Source organism: Palaemon carinicauda, chromosome 1 (assembly GCF_036898095.1).
Source record: "Palaemon carinicauda isolate YSFRI2023 chromosome 1, ASM3689809v2, whole genome shotgun sequence".
Lineage (NCBI taxonomy): Eukaryota > Metazoa > Arthropoda > Malacostraca > Decapoda > Palaemonidae > Palaemon > Palaemon carinicauda.
In genome coordinates, this window is record NC_090725.1 from 128952515 (window position 1) to 128965567 (window position 13053).

The 13053-nt window shown below is 33.4% G+C and overlaps 1 protein-coding gene across 1 annotated transcript in view; it reads right to left on the minus strand.

The window, feature by feature from the left end:
- Positions 1–1819: 1819 nt before the first annotated feature.
- The window catches only part of LOC137651588 (major facilitator superfamily domain-containing protein 8-like), a 26366-nt gene continuing 15132 nt past the window's right edge, over positions 1820–13053 (minus strand). Inside the window, exons 5-8 of the mRNA XM_068384818.1 lie at positions 10529–10668; positions 7558–7671; positions 6714–6862; positions 1820–3603 (exon numbers count right to left, since the gene is read on the minus strand). Coding sequence (XP_068240919.1) covers positions 2461–3603; positions 6714–6862; positions 7558–7671; positions 10529–10668 — 1546 coding nt within the window. The 3' untranslated portion in view covers positions 1820–2460. The remainder of the gene's footprint in view (positions 3604–6713; positions 6863–7557; positions 7672–10528; positions 10669–13053) is intronic.

The window sequence follows — 13053 nt, forward strand, 5'->3', positions numbered from 1 at the left end:
GCCGTCGTACGTCATGACTGAGGACGTAGCGTGTAATTGCTCACCATATGGTATGACATCAGTCTGAGTGGCTGAACTTCAAGCTGCTGAAGGACGCTCATGTTGACTATTTGCTTCTCTCAAGCAAGTGTCCTTTTTTTCTATTAAAGGTGATACCTGACTTGAGATTTCCAAATATGTGTCGTGATCCATTCGCATGTAGTTAAAACAGTCATCTTTTTCTAGTGGAAATTCCTTCATTAAGTTAACATGAGAGTATTTTTGTCGTTTATGCAGCCATTGTTTGAACCAAATCTTCCTTTTCCTTGTTTTCCCCTTCAAGTAGCACTCTAGAGCAATAGGAACGAGAATGTCGTCGAGATAAGACATGTCACTCCTCCACCACAAACAGTGCCACACTGACCCACTTGCCTTTGGCCGTTCAAATACGTGTAATAGCTCTAGCCGTAAGCCAGAATTTTCCTACGGCGCCGTAGGCCAGGTTGGCTGTAGGAAGCCGGATACGTGTAATAGGGGCTTTAGAGTGTAGATGACCTTAGATTGACAAAGCTAAGGTAGATTAACAATTAGTTACTTTGTCACGTGTGAAGTTTTTAGGTCTCTGGACGGAGAAGACTTTATTATCAAAGTGAAGGTTCGTGAACTGGTGCACCAAAGTTATTGCCAGGGTGCTGTGCCCTCGAGTGTTAGCGCTCCTATCCTTCCCTGCTGATTCTTGATGCCTGCTGCAGGGAGACTTTCACGCTGGAACAACAAGTTCCCATTCAGCGATTGAATAAAAATATAACATTATTCTCCACTGTATATATGTATATATATATATATATATATATATATATATATATATATATATATATATATATATATATATATATATGTGTGTGTGTGTGTGTATATATATATATATGTGTGTGTGTGTGTGTAATGCTGTTGCATTTACCCTTTTGTATTGCTCATGATAAACAATTAAAAGAATTTCAACAAAGGGCTATTTATGATACTACCGCTAAATACGCGACTTTCATGTATTCAACCACAAATAGTTTATGATTTCAAAGGAAATATGGGTCGAGAATAAACTTATAAGGGAATTTGTTTTTGAAAACGGCTATAAGTGAGTTAATATAATAAGAAAATAAATATAAACTACTTGTCCAATGAAGGCGATAAGAGTTCATATTGACCCTAGTCTACATATTTGTTATTAAAATGGGTTTTGCACTAATGGTCGTGACTATCATAGATTTACTGTTAAATGTTGAGTCCTAAAGAGTTTTTTACTTTTGAGCAAGAAAACTGTCGTAGGAAAAACTGTAGAAAACAAAATAACTTAATTGAAGAATGAAACATGAAAATAAAGATAAATGACAAAATCTTTTCCACCAATATTCCGAGTTTAACAGTCAAACTTTTATTCTTGAAAATACCAAGTTAATAGTCAAACTTTTTTGAAAACCCCAAGTTTAATAGTCAAACTTTTTTTCTTAAATAAAATGGAGGAGAGGGGTAGCGATTCGTGATTACCATGTTTTAATTCTAACTTTAATATTTAATATATAGAAATAAACCTCTCTTAGATATCCTATAACATAATGTAGATAAAATTAATCTACATATAACAATATGTAGACTATGGGAATAACAGGCATGAGGGCAAGGTGTGTGGCCTGTGAATCGAGGAGAAAGCAACCCATAATAGGTGGCTAACTTTTGACCTATAATACAGTACATTTTTTCTTTCAATCGCTAATGAAAAATTATTTTACAGGGTAATATTTCCTATCAAGAATCTAAGAAAAGGGAAATTAGGACTACTGCAGATTTTTCTCAATTTATTTCTTAATAAATTAATTTAATTCAACAATATTCTATCACATACAATGTAAACACTAACATCATCTCTGAAAGTTTGCGGATAACATAGGTGTCAAATAAAATGCATTTTTAGTTAATTGTATTCATGAATTGGCAACATTTGTTTCGTAGCTTCTAGCAGCTGATAAAAATGCTATCACCATGCTACTGATACAAAACACTAAAGATTGTCAGGACCATGGTCTGAACCATGAGAAGATATTTTTAGGTATTTTATGAGAACAGAGAAAAATATGAAAAACATAAAAATCTAACTCTTAATGTCAAGGATATCTAAACGTCGCTTATGATACAAAGGCCCTTGAAAGTTACACAAGTCGAGAGTAGACAACTGTCCATGCAATAAGGAACAGGGCGAGGTAAAGAGCTTGAGAAGTGGTGGAATTAGACAGGCCAGATCTTACATAAGAAATGGACACAGCTATTTACTTTACCAAGAATAAGTGAATGGCGGTGAAATTTTATGCAACATCTGGCACAGCCTTGAGCACAACATTTATAGGAGGCTATAGATAAATAGATGGATAGGTTTGGACAGACAAATACATAGACAGATAGATAACTGGATGGGAACCATCTTTTATCTTAGAATTTATCTTTAGCAGCTGGGCCATCATATGCATTTACTTCTCTTCTACTCGGTATCTTCATTGGAACCAGCTTTTTATATATTATTGAGAGTTCAATCAGTGCTAGTGACATAGCAGCTGTCAATACTCCAAAAGTTAGATATGTACCATAAAATGTATAAACATATGTCACGAAAATTGGCCCCAAAATACGGGATAAACCACCAATCCCAGTCAAAATTCCCATCCATACACCTTGGGGTCTAGGACCTAGCATTTTTGAGTAGATAGCTTGACTAATTGTTTGACACACTGGATATCCACTCATGATGATGAGGAAAGCTATTACAAGCTGTGGTATGGGAAGTTGAGGAGTGTATTCGCACCATGGCTGTTCATCATAAGGGCATCCAAAATCTGAGCAGTTTATGGGGTTTGGAGTCTCTTGCATGTCCTCATACCATTCAGTTGGCGAAAAGTGTAATTCTATAAATTTGTCCACCTTTTTATCAGAGTTTATTTTCCCTATACTTTGAGGAATGTTAACTACGCTAGATAAACCCTGTACTTTGCCATACAAACTATCTGTCATTGTGCTGAGGGGAGAAGAGGCTTGAATCGCTGTTGGGTTTGCCCTACGTATCAATGTGCTTGAAAAAATATTTTTTTCCGGTAGAGTTGTCGTTAAAGAACTGGAGAGAACAGTTGTACTAGGAGAAAATGTTGTTGTGCTGGGCAACATTGTTGCCGTGCTGGAGATGGTTGTTGTGTTATCTGGACATTTCATGGGCATGGTGGCACTTCCCCATGGCAAGAAGAGAAAAGAACCCACAATTAGGAGCGGAAAACCTATGAATAAAAGTACTTTTCTCTCGTCATATTTCCGGCAGAGGTAGCCGCTTATGGTAAACATGGCAACAGCCCAGATACCTGCGACAGCTAAGGAAATGCCAACAATAATTAGAGCCATGTCATCGGACCAACCATACTCGTCTTGCACAAATGGCTCAGCAAGCGTTTCTAGCAGGGTGAAAATAAATAGAGAAAGAAAATTGGAGAACATGATGCCCATGACACCAGTAATATCAGGTTTGGGTAGTTTGAGGTTTTCATTTTCAGATTCCATCATAGCCATCTCCTTGGCAGCAATATTTTTTTCCTGAAAATATTCACAAATACTTGATTATCTTATGCCAAATATAATCAAATTTATGCTAACCTACAATCCATGATTTCATGATATCAAATGACCTAATCCAACAGAAATATTAAAGTAAAAAGATAAATAAATAATATCAATCATTGGATGATTCTGACAAGTATCTCATGATTCCTTATTGTTAGCAAAATAAAAGAGACCCCTTTATTCATAAGAGAATGATGAGTCTATTAGTACAATTCACAGCAAACAGTTTCAAGGTACAGTTGGACACAGGAATTCCTGGCACACCTTTCTTTGAGGAGGTGCACCTTGCCACACCCTTACTGCATGGTTAGTATATAGGCCTAACCACCACCTCTGCCATCTTTCCCTAAGCTAGCTATTTGGTTAGTCACAAATTTTGTTGATTAGTTAATTACTTCTCACTGTATTCGATATTTACTTTTCCAAATGGGGCTTTACTTATCTGAAAATTGTTTTCTACGCTAGCTAATGACCTTTTGTGTTTAGATTTGTAAGGGTCTGACAGGATGGACTTCTTCGGAGCAAGGTGGGCCAGCAATTCTTGTGTCCAACTGTAGTAAGCTAACGGCAAACAGCGCGCACGCGCGCTGTTAGAAAATCTTATATTCTCATATCTTGTCCAACTCCTTTCAGTTGGAATTGCATTGAAAATAATTGACTAAGTACCCACAAAACCTATTTCCGAGCTCCACCATCATCTGAAGACCCCCAACAAATTGCATGCTAAAGGCATTGGATAGTGGGATAGTGTGTAGCCTACTTAGTGAGGAGAAACAGAAAAGTAAGTAATTGTAAAATTCAATTTTCTTTGCTGTTTGGTCTCTCAAGTCACGTTAGTTTTGTCTCCCTTACTTTGTGATGGGATTAGGAAAGATGAAAGCTTTTCTAAGTAATGATAAAAGTAAACAGGATGAACTTTTTATCGTTTGAGTGAAATTTTGCATTATAGTTATATATTTACTGCGTATGCGGTTGGATTTTTTTCTATATATATATATATATATATATATATATATATATATATATATATATATATATATATATATATATATATATGTATATGTATATATATATATATATGTGTGTGTGTGTGTGTGTGTGTGTGTATATACATAATAATAATAATAATAATAATAATAATAATAATAATAATAATAATAATAATAATAATAATAATGATAATGATAATGATAATAGATTAATAATTATTTCAACAATTTCAATGATAATAATAATAATAATAATAATAATAATAATAATAATAATAATAATAATAATAATAATTTTGATATTAAAAAAAAATTGCAACATACCCATCTTATCCTATGTAAGATGTCACTTACCCTGTTTATTATAGACGCCCATTTTATATATATATATATATATATATATATATATATATATATATATATATATATATATATATATATATATATATATATATATACATGTATGTGTGCGTATGTGTGTTTGTACTTAAGGATGTAAAGTTTCTGAATCCTGGTTCCTAATTGCTCACTATGCAAAATAAGTTTGCGGGCACTCTTTTGCATTATAAATAGGTGCAAAGCTTCTAAGCTTATTCTTATTATTGTAATTTAGCTTATTTTACTTGTACCATAAATAAATTAATAATGAGATTCTCAATTTTTACTTTTATCCCATTATACCTTGAAATCATTTGGAATAATACCTTGCTATCATCAGTTTTGACAACCTATTGTGGTCAGTGTGGACTTTTTAAATTCTACTTTCATATGCATTGCCCTACTTAAGTTACATGCAACCAGATTCGTGCTAGGATTTTGGAACATAGTTACACTCATGTCTAGTTTCATTAACTTTCCTAATCTTGGGCATGAAAATAAATTTTCTGTTGTATCTTCTTTATCTTTGCAAACGTCCCACAAATCATCTGCATATTTTCCCCTGAAATTTGTTTTAAGATTGTGCATATTTAGTCTTGCCCTCATTACAAGGGTTGCTTTATCCAGATACATTTCACTGATATAAGGCTCTGGGACATTTCCTTCTATAAATCTTAATTTTTTATCACTTTCTTCGTTTCTTCATTAGTTTCTTCTATCTTTCCCATAATTCTTTTCTTGATTTCTTTTATAAGGGTCCTTTTCCCCCAACTTCTCATTTCTTCAACTTCATCTCATATTTACAACAGATTTCTTCTGTGCTCTTACTCCAGGACTTTCCATAAGGGTTCTTCATTTGATCCTCAATCATCTCTCTTACTAGTCTTTTTTATCTGAGTTTATGGTGCTATAGAAGCAAATTAATTTTTTATATTCTATTCTACAAGACACTGCCCATATCCCTGTTTCTGCAATGACGCTCCAATATGGAGTATTTGTAGGTTGCTCAAACATATTTCTTATTATCATATATTGAAGGTTTTCCAGGGCTTTCATATCGTTATCTCTTATTTCACTCCAGGTCTCCACATTAGCAAATATTGTTGGTACTACTACCATTTCATATATTTTCTTTCTCACTTCCAATGCTATTTTTCCTACTTTTCTCATATCTCCGTATTTTCACATTTCTTATATCACATACCCAAAGCGTCATTGCTTAGATTTTATGACTTACTTTGCTCTTTGTGTGAGCAAACAATTGTTGACAAATTATTTACTTCTCTCTATATTCGATATATATATATATATATATATATGTGTGTGTGTGTGTGTGTGTGTGTGTGTGTGTGTGTGTAAGATTCTTAGCTAATATTACGATTTGTCTATCAAATCGGGCGGTTCTATTTTACTGTATTACAGAAAGAGCACTCGTATAAAAAGAAGCTATGAGCAGCACCAAGGTAGATAAATTTCACAAAGATGAATAACAAAAGGGTATGTGTTTACAGTACACGTCACACTGACCTGGGAAATATGTTTTATTCTATCTGGTATTAATAATTGGCAGAGCTTCAGGTGCTTCAGCAATTAAAAAAAAAACACACACACAATTTGATAAACTACCACTTTGCAGGAAACATATGTATTTTTCTAAAATGACCACTTATTCAATAATTTACATAACGATAAATATGTCAATACGAAAATAATTACCTTAAAGACACAAGGCGTAAGAATGATGAAGTTGATAAAACCCATGACTGCAGCGATCCAGCTACACGATGTGAATTTATCCCATCGTAGCCAAGAGATTCCCGTGTCCACACTATCAGGAACAAGAGCAGTCAGGATTGCCTGGATCACTTAGACAGAAAGAGAGAGAGGGGGAGAGAAATAGACCAATCAAGATTGCGATATGAAAACACTTAACATGAAAAGCTTACCGTTCAAACTCTCAAAATCCCTCGCCGAACATTCTGTGTGCAGCGACCTTTCTGTTGCATGCACGCTTGATGAAATCAAGTGTAATTTTTTTATTGATACTGACTAATTAATTTCAAATGAAAATATATTAACTGAAGTAAACTTGATCTTTATTAACGATAAAAATAATTTCATTACTGCATTACGACTTGGTGTGCTTATTTCCTCCTGTTAATTCAAGTATGCTATGTCATGAAATTCTACCACTGTATATTTAAGAGATTAACCTTAAACTGTATCGGTTCAAGTCGTCAGAGCCTTTTGTAAATCACTTGGTAAAACCGCACACAAACACACACTCGCATACAGACATAGTAGCTTAACATTAAACAAAGAACTAAGCTACATATATTGATAATAGACAGGTTATTAAGGCCCCCTATTAAAATGATTCGTAGATCTACAGCTGTACAATGCTTATCACCCATATCATTACAAGGTTTGACTTATTTCTTAGCCCAAGATTTGAGGAAATTCTTCCATTAAAATAACTTCTGAAATATGTGTATGACTGATAACGGTTACAATTATCATTAATAGCGTAACTGTAATTGTAAATTTCAATTTGACTGACCTGGACCCACAACGAAGCCAAGGGCCTGTGAGGCTGCAATCACAGAGATGGCGACAGAGCGTTCTTTCAAGGTAGTTGCAGCAGCCACGTAGGATCTCATCAGAGCTACGTTCGCTGTTGGCAAAAGCGATAAGTAAATTATTGAGATAGAAATAACAAGGAGATGGTGTTCCCTGACAGCCGTATGTTTCAATAAGTTTTTGTCGAATGAAATAACAGCGTTTCTTGTTTACAATAATCATTGAAAAGATATGATGACATCGGGATGGACATTCAGTTGTTTACAGGAGAGATAAATCATGATGAAATGTTCAATATATAACATGTAAACAAACATGTTATACGTTATTTAGAATGACAGTGCATGGGAACAGTATGAAAATCATTTCCTCCGATAACCGATAAAATATTTTTATTAATGAAAATTGATACTATTGGTTAAAGTTAAACAAGTAAGTATTAAAAAGGGCGAAAAGAAAATTTGGGAGTATATGATAATCTGATTGTCCGTGAATTTACAAAGCTGAAATGATGATTTTGTATACTTAATCTTCCAGCGAAGTATGTCCGTGCTTGCTGAAGACCTTTCTGGGACTTCTTGCTAAAGGCCACTACGTTTGCCTCCTAATTTTGGTGGTGTTGTTTTCATTGAATAATACAGTATACAAACCTTATTAAAGGAGAAATTTCTAAATAACAAGAATTCTAAATCGTCTTAAGGATGGAAGCAACAATGATTTTGATATAGGCTTAGCTGGCAATAAACTTTCTCCTCAAATGCTAAATATCTAGTAAGTTCAGAATTATAAATTTCCAAATGTCTGGATTAATTTTCTTCATCGGTGTAATGAAGAAAACTGTCGTTGCATTAAAACTCTGAAAATCCTAGAAACACAAGTTCTCAGTTTACCAAGATAAAACTAGATCCTTTCCTGGCTCATTTTAGGACTTTGGAAGTGGGTGTCTTACCGTCCAACCAGAAGCTAGTGGAAAAGTCAGTTTTCAAGTAATTCCACTGAAGTACGGCCATGTCGTACCTGATTTGGCCGGGCGATTTGCTTTAGGAATCAGGATGTATTTTGAAGAGGGTGTTAGCAATGTGAGTGAGATCTTACAATGCAGAACAGTTCAGGGATATCTCGTGGTACTTACATTCCAAGGTTTAGTACTGTGCAGAAGGTGACCAAAAACATAAGGTATACTACAGTTATTTTATTTAACAACCTTTTTTTTTTCGTTATTCAATAAGATGGAATTAGATTTATGAAAGATAGACAACAAAAACACTGAAAGAGAAAAAAAGAGTAAGCAGAAAATACTGGAATAATAGGACACAGAAAAGAGAAGTTTAACTAGGAATGTAAGAAAAAAGATTAGAGAGAATCTTTATATGAGTAAAGGAAAAATAATAAAAGAATACTGCTTAGATCAGGATTAGAAAGTTTTGATAAAAGGTATATATATGAAGTCAGTCGAAAAGAAAAACGAACCAATTGTGTGGGTGATAGATACATTTAGCAAGTAGACCCGATGAATGACAACAGAAAACTAGAGAAAAATACATGAAAATCATATCTTTGCTGCAGTATTCACAATAATGGTGTCCTCGCTCGTCAGGATAGATTGTCTATTAAGCCAAATAAAGTTGTTATCTAAAGAAGTTTTCCGATGGAGAATGTTTGACAATTCCTCGAGAGAGACACACACAAAAAAAGTTTACAAATTCGCGATTTCTCACAATAATGCACCTAATTCTCGGAGGAACATCTAAACTGAATCATTAATATTGGTTAAGTGAATCTCGTTAAAACCCTATTTTTCATACATACAAACACATGTATATATATATATATATATATATATATATATATATATATATATATAATTGGTATATATACGTTATAGAGGAAAAATATCTACATGGCAACTTTTTACTCAAAATCATCTCCATGAACTCAGATATCTGTAATTTTGTTCTCTACTAACCCCTAGTTGTAAATGGAAATGAAATATTTCAAGAAACAATCAAATCAGAGACACCTAAGAACTGCATCTACGCGGAAGGAAATAAAGACGAATAAATGAAAAATACTTCGCCGTATCACACAGAGATCAAAGTATACGTTATGAACAATAAAACAGATTCACCTCGAGACTGACCAGATTAGGTCCGATAGGGTGGCTTCCAAAGATAAATATGGACCAATGGATGGTAATATATCAAACCTGATTCAAAATACTGGAAATTCATTAAAAAAGAAAAATTTCATGTATAATGGCTGGGCAGCTGCTTTAAGTATTTGAGCGGAGATGGATGAGAGGCGTTATTTTTTATTGTTATATAATAATCATAAAGTTCGCAAAATGTTTTTCTTCTCAAAGAAATAAATTCAAATAATTAAGAAGCAAAAAATACGGGTCCTGATTTTACAATGATATTCATCTTAAAAGCATCAAATGATAATATAGAGGTCATGGGAACAGGTGATGTCAAAATTCAGCGAACCTTATTGTGTTAGTAATTTAAAACAAACGCTAGATTAACTGTAAAATTCCAATAAAAAATGCACCCATGATAAGAAAACGTTATGTATCAAGGTTTTCGTGTCTTAAATTCCCTCCAAAAAACTCTACATTGTTTTGATTCGATTAGATTTATAGATTAGATTTATGAATTTGGGTCAGAACACTTGGAACCGGGGTCTGAGAAGTCATTCAACGTCAATGAACACCAAGGTAAAAACCCATTGATGGCAGCTTGAAGAAAAAGTTGAGAATCTTGAAAACAAGATTGAAAAAAGGAACGCAGATATAGTAGAAGACTAATAAGTGAGTGCAGCTATGGAGGCCGAAAAGACGCTGCAAAGACCTGTAAGTAATACTTACAGTGCACCGCTTGGGGTACACTGATATCACCAACCTTTAAAGGAATTATTCTAGATCAAAATTAGCCTTTTGGTGATAATCATACCTGAGCTCATGCCCACGATGAATCTAGAGACGATCATTCCATAGTAACTTGCCATGGGGCCGAGGGAGTTCAGCCCCTCGAGCATCGAGTACATGGCGTTTCCCAGGATGTAGACAATGACGGTCACTATGCAGGGAATCCTGGAAACAATCAAAGATGATAAATAATGAAGCTTATGAAAGAATTTGTAACTTAGAGGAAACTTGCACTCCAGATAAAAGTGATATAAGTTATATTTCTACAACAAATAGTACAACTTCTTCCACGTCTAATCTTATCCTCTCACGGCTTCGCCTATTCCTCACTCAACATTGCTTATATAACTGGTTACCACATACTTTTACCGGTTCAGTTATTTAGTTTTATCACAATTTATGTTGAAAATCATTATAATGTTCTCGTTCTTTTAACTTCCATTTGTTTCATATTCTCACAACGCTAGGAAATATTTGTAGCAGATAAGTCCATATAAATTTAAAATCTAAATTAATTGATTATTTACTTAAAGGATTTATTTATTCACACACATGCACACACAAATATACATATATATACTCTCCAATATCAATATCAATATATATATATATATATATATATATATATATATATATGTATATATATATATATATATATATATATATATATATATATATATATATATATATACATATATAAATGAAATTGGGACACACAAGAGACTTGAAAAATTAACGCCTAATAGGATTATTCTACGTAATATATAAGATATTTACAAAACTCATCGGCCAGAGAGAAAGACAGCCAGAATCTAATCATCCAAGAGAGTAGGCAGGATTTAGAAGTGGTATTCAACAATTGACTATATCTTTGTAATTAACCAGCTAATGGAAAAATCCACAGATTATGATAAACCACTGTTGGCGTTTATAGACTATGAGAAAACTTTTGTGACTGTCAAAACTTCAGTAGTAATGAAATCCCTTCAAACACAAGGAATAGATGATTTTTTTGTTCAAACACTTGAAGATATCCATAGAGGAGGTACAGTAATCCCAAAACGACATGAATAAGGCAAAAAATAATCCTATTGAAAAAAGAGTGAGATGAGGGAGACCCCATCTCTCCTAAATAGTTTACACCATACCTAGAAGAAGTTAAAAAAAAGATTGAGATTATGTAAGATTTGCAAATGACACCGTTGTGTTTGGTGAATCATGGGAGATATTGCAAAAGATGATAGAAGATTTGAACAGAATGAATGTAAGTAAACCTAACATAATTTTCACTGAAAATGCAGGGTTATGGACAAACATCTAGTGACTGTTAATGAATATACATACTTAGGGCAGACAGTAAATGATTTCGCATGACAAGAGACCAAAATTAAAAGAAGGATACGCATGGGATTGAGAGATTTTGATAAACTAAACAAGGGTACTAAAAGCAAAATGCCACTTTCTCTAAAAAGTAAAGTATTTAATCAGATGGTGCTACCAGTATTAACTTTTGCATCAGAAACTTGGAGCCTCACTAAAGCCTTAGAACATAAGCTACTTATAACTCAAAACGCCATGGAAAGTATAATGATGGGACTAACACTAGGAGAAGAGATAGAAAAAGAGCAACATGAATACGAGAGCAAACTAAAGTAAAGGATATTCTAGCCATATGTAGAAAAAAATAAATGGACATAGGCAAAATATATAATGAGAATGACAGATAATAAATGGTCATTACGAATAACATAATGGATCCCTAGAACTTGCTAAAGAGCGGGAGAAGGAAGAGAGGACGATGGACTGACGAAATAAGAAAGTTTGCGGATGTTGACTGGCATAGGAAGACCATAAACAGACGCAAGTGGAGGGACATGTCTGAGGCCTTAGTTTTGGATTGGACTAGTAACAGCTGATGATGATGATGATGTATATATATATATATATATATATATATATATGTATATATATATATATATATATATATATATATATATATATATATATATATATATACAAATGTATGGAAAGAGTTGGAAGATCCAGGCCTACATGGCTGATGAATATGAAGCGTGAATGGAGAAGTACAGTAGTGAATTAAAAGCTCAAGATAGAGACCACTGGGAAAATCTAATCAAGGCCCTTTGCATCAATAGGCGTAGATGATGATGATGATGATGATATATATATATATATATATATATATATATATATATATATATATATATATACATATATATATGCATATACATATGTATATATATAATGTACATATATCATGAATATATATATATATATATATATATATATATATATGGATAAGTATCACTAACTCTCGGTATTTTAATCAATGTAAAAATCAGCCATAATGGCATTTCATATAGAATTCTACCTTTGGGATTGTACATCCACTGGTAATTCATTTATGATAAGTGCTTCTGGTTGGGCAAGGATTCAAACAGAGACCATTGGTCGAAGCAATGCCAGCAGGGACCACTTATTCATCGTAAATAACCACGTGTTGCAAACTCACTAATCAGCTATCATGGT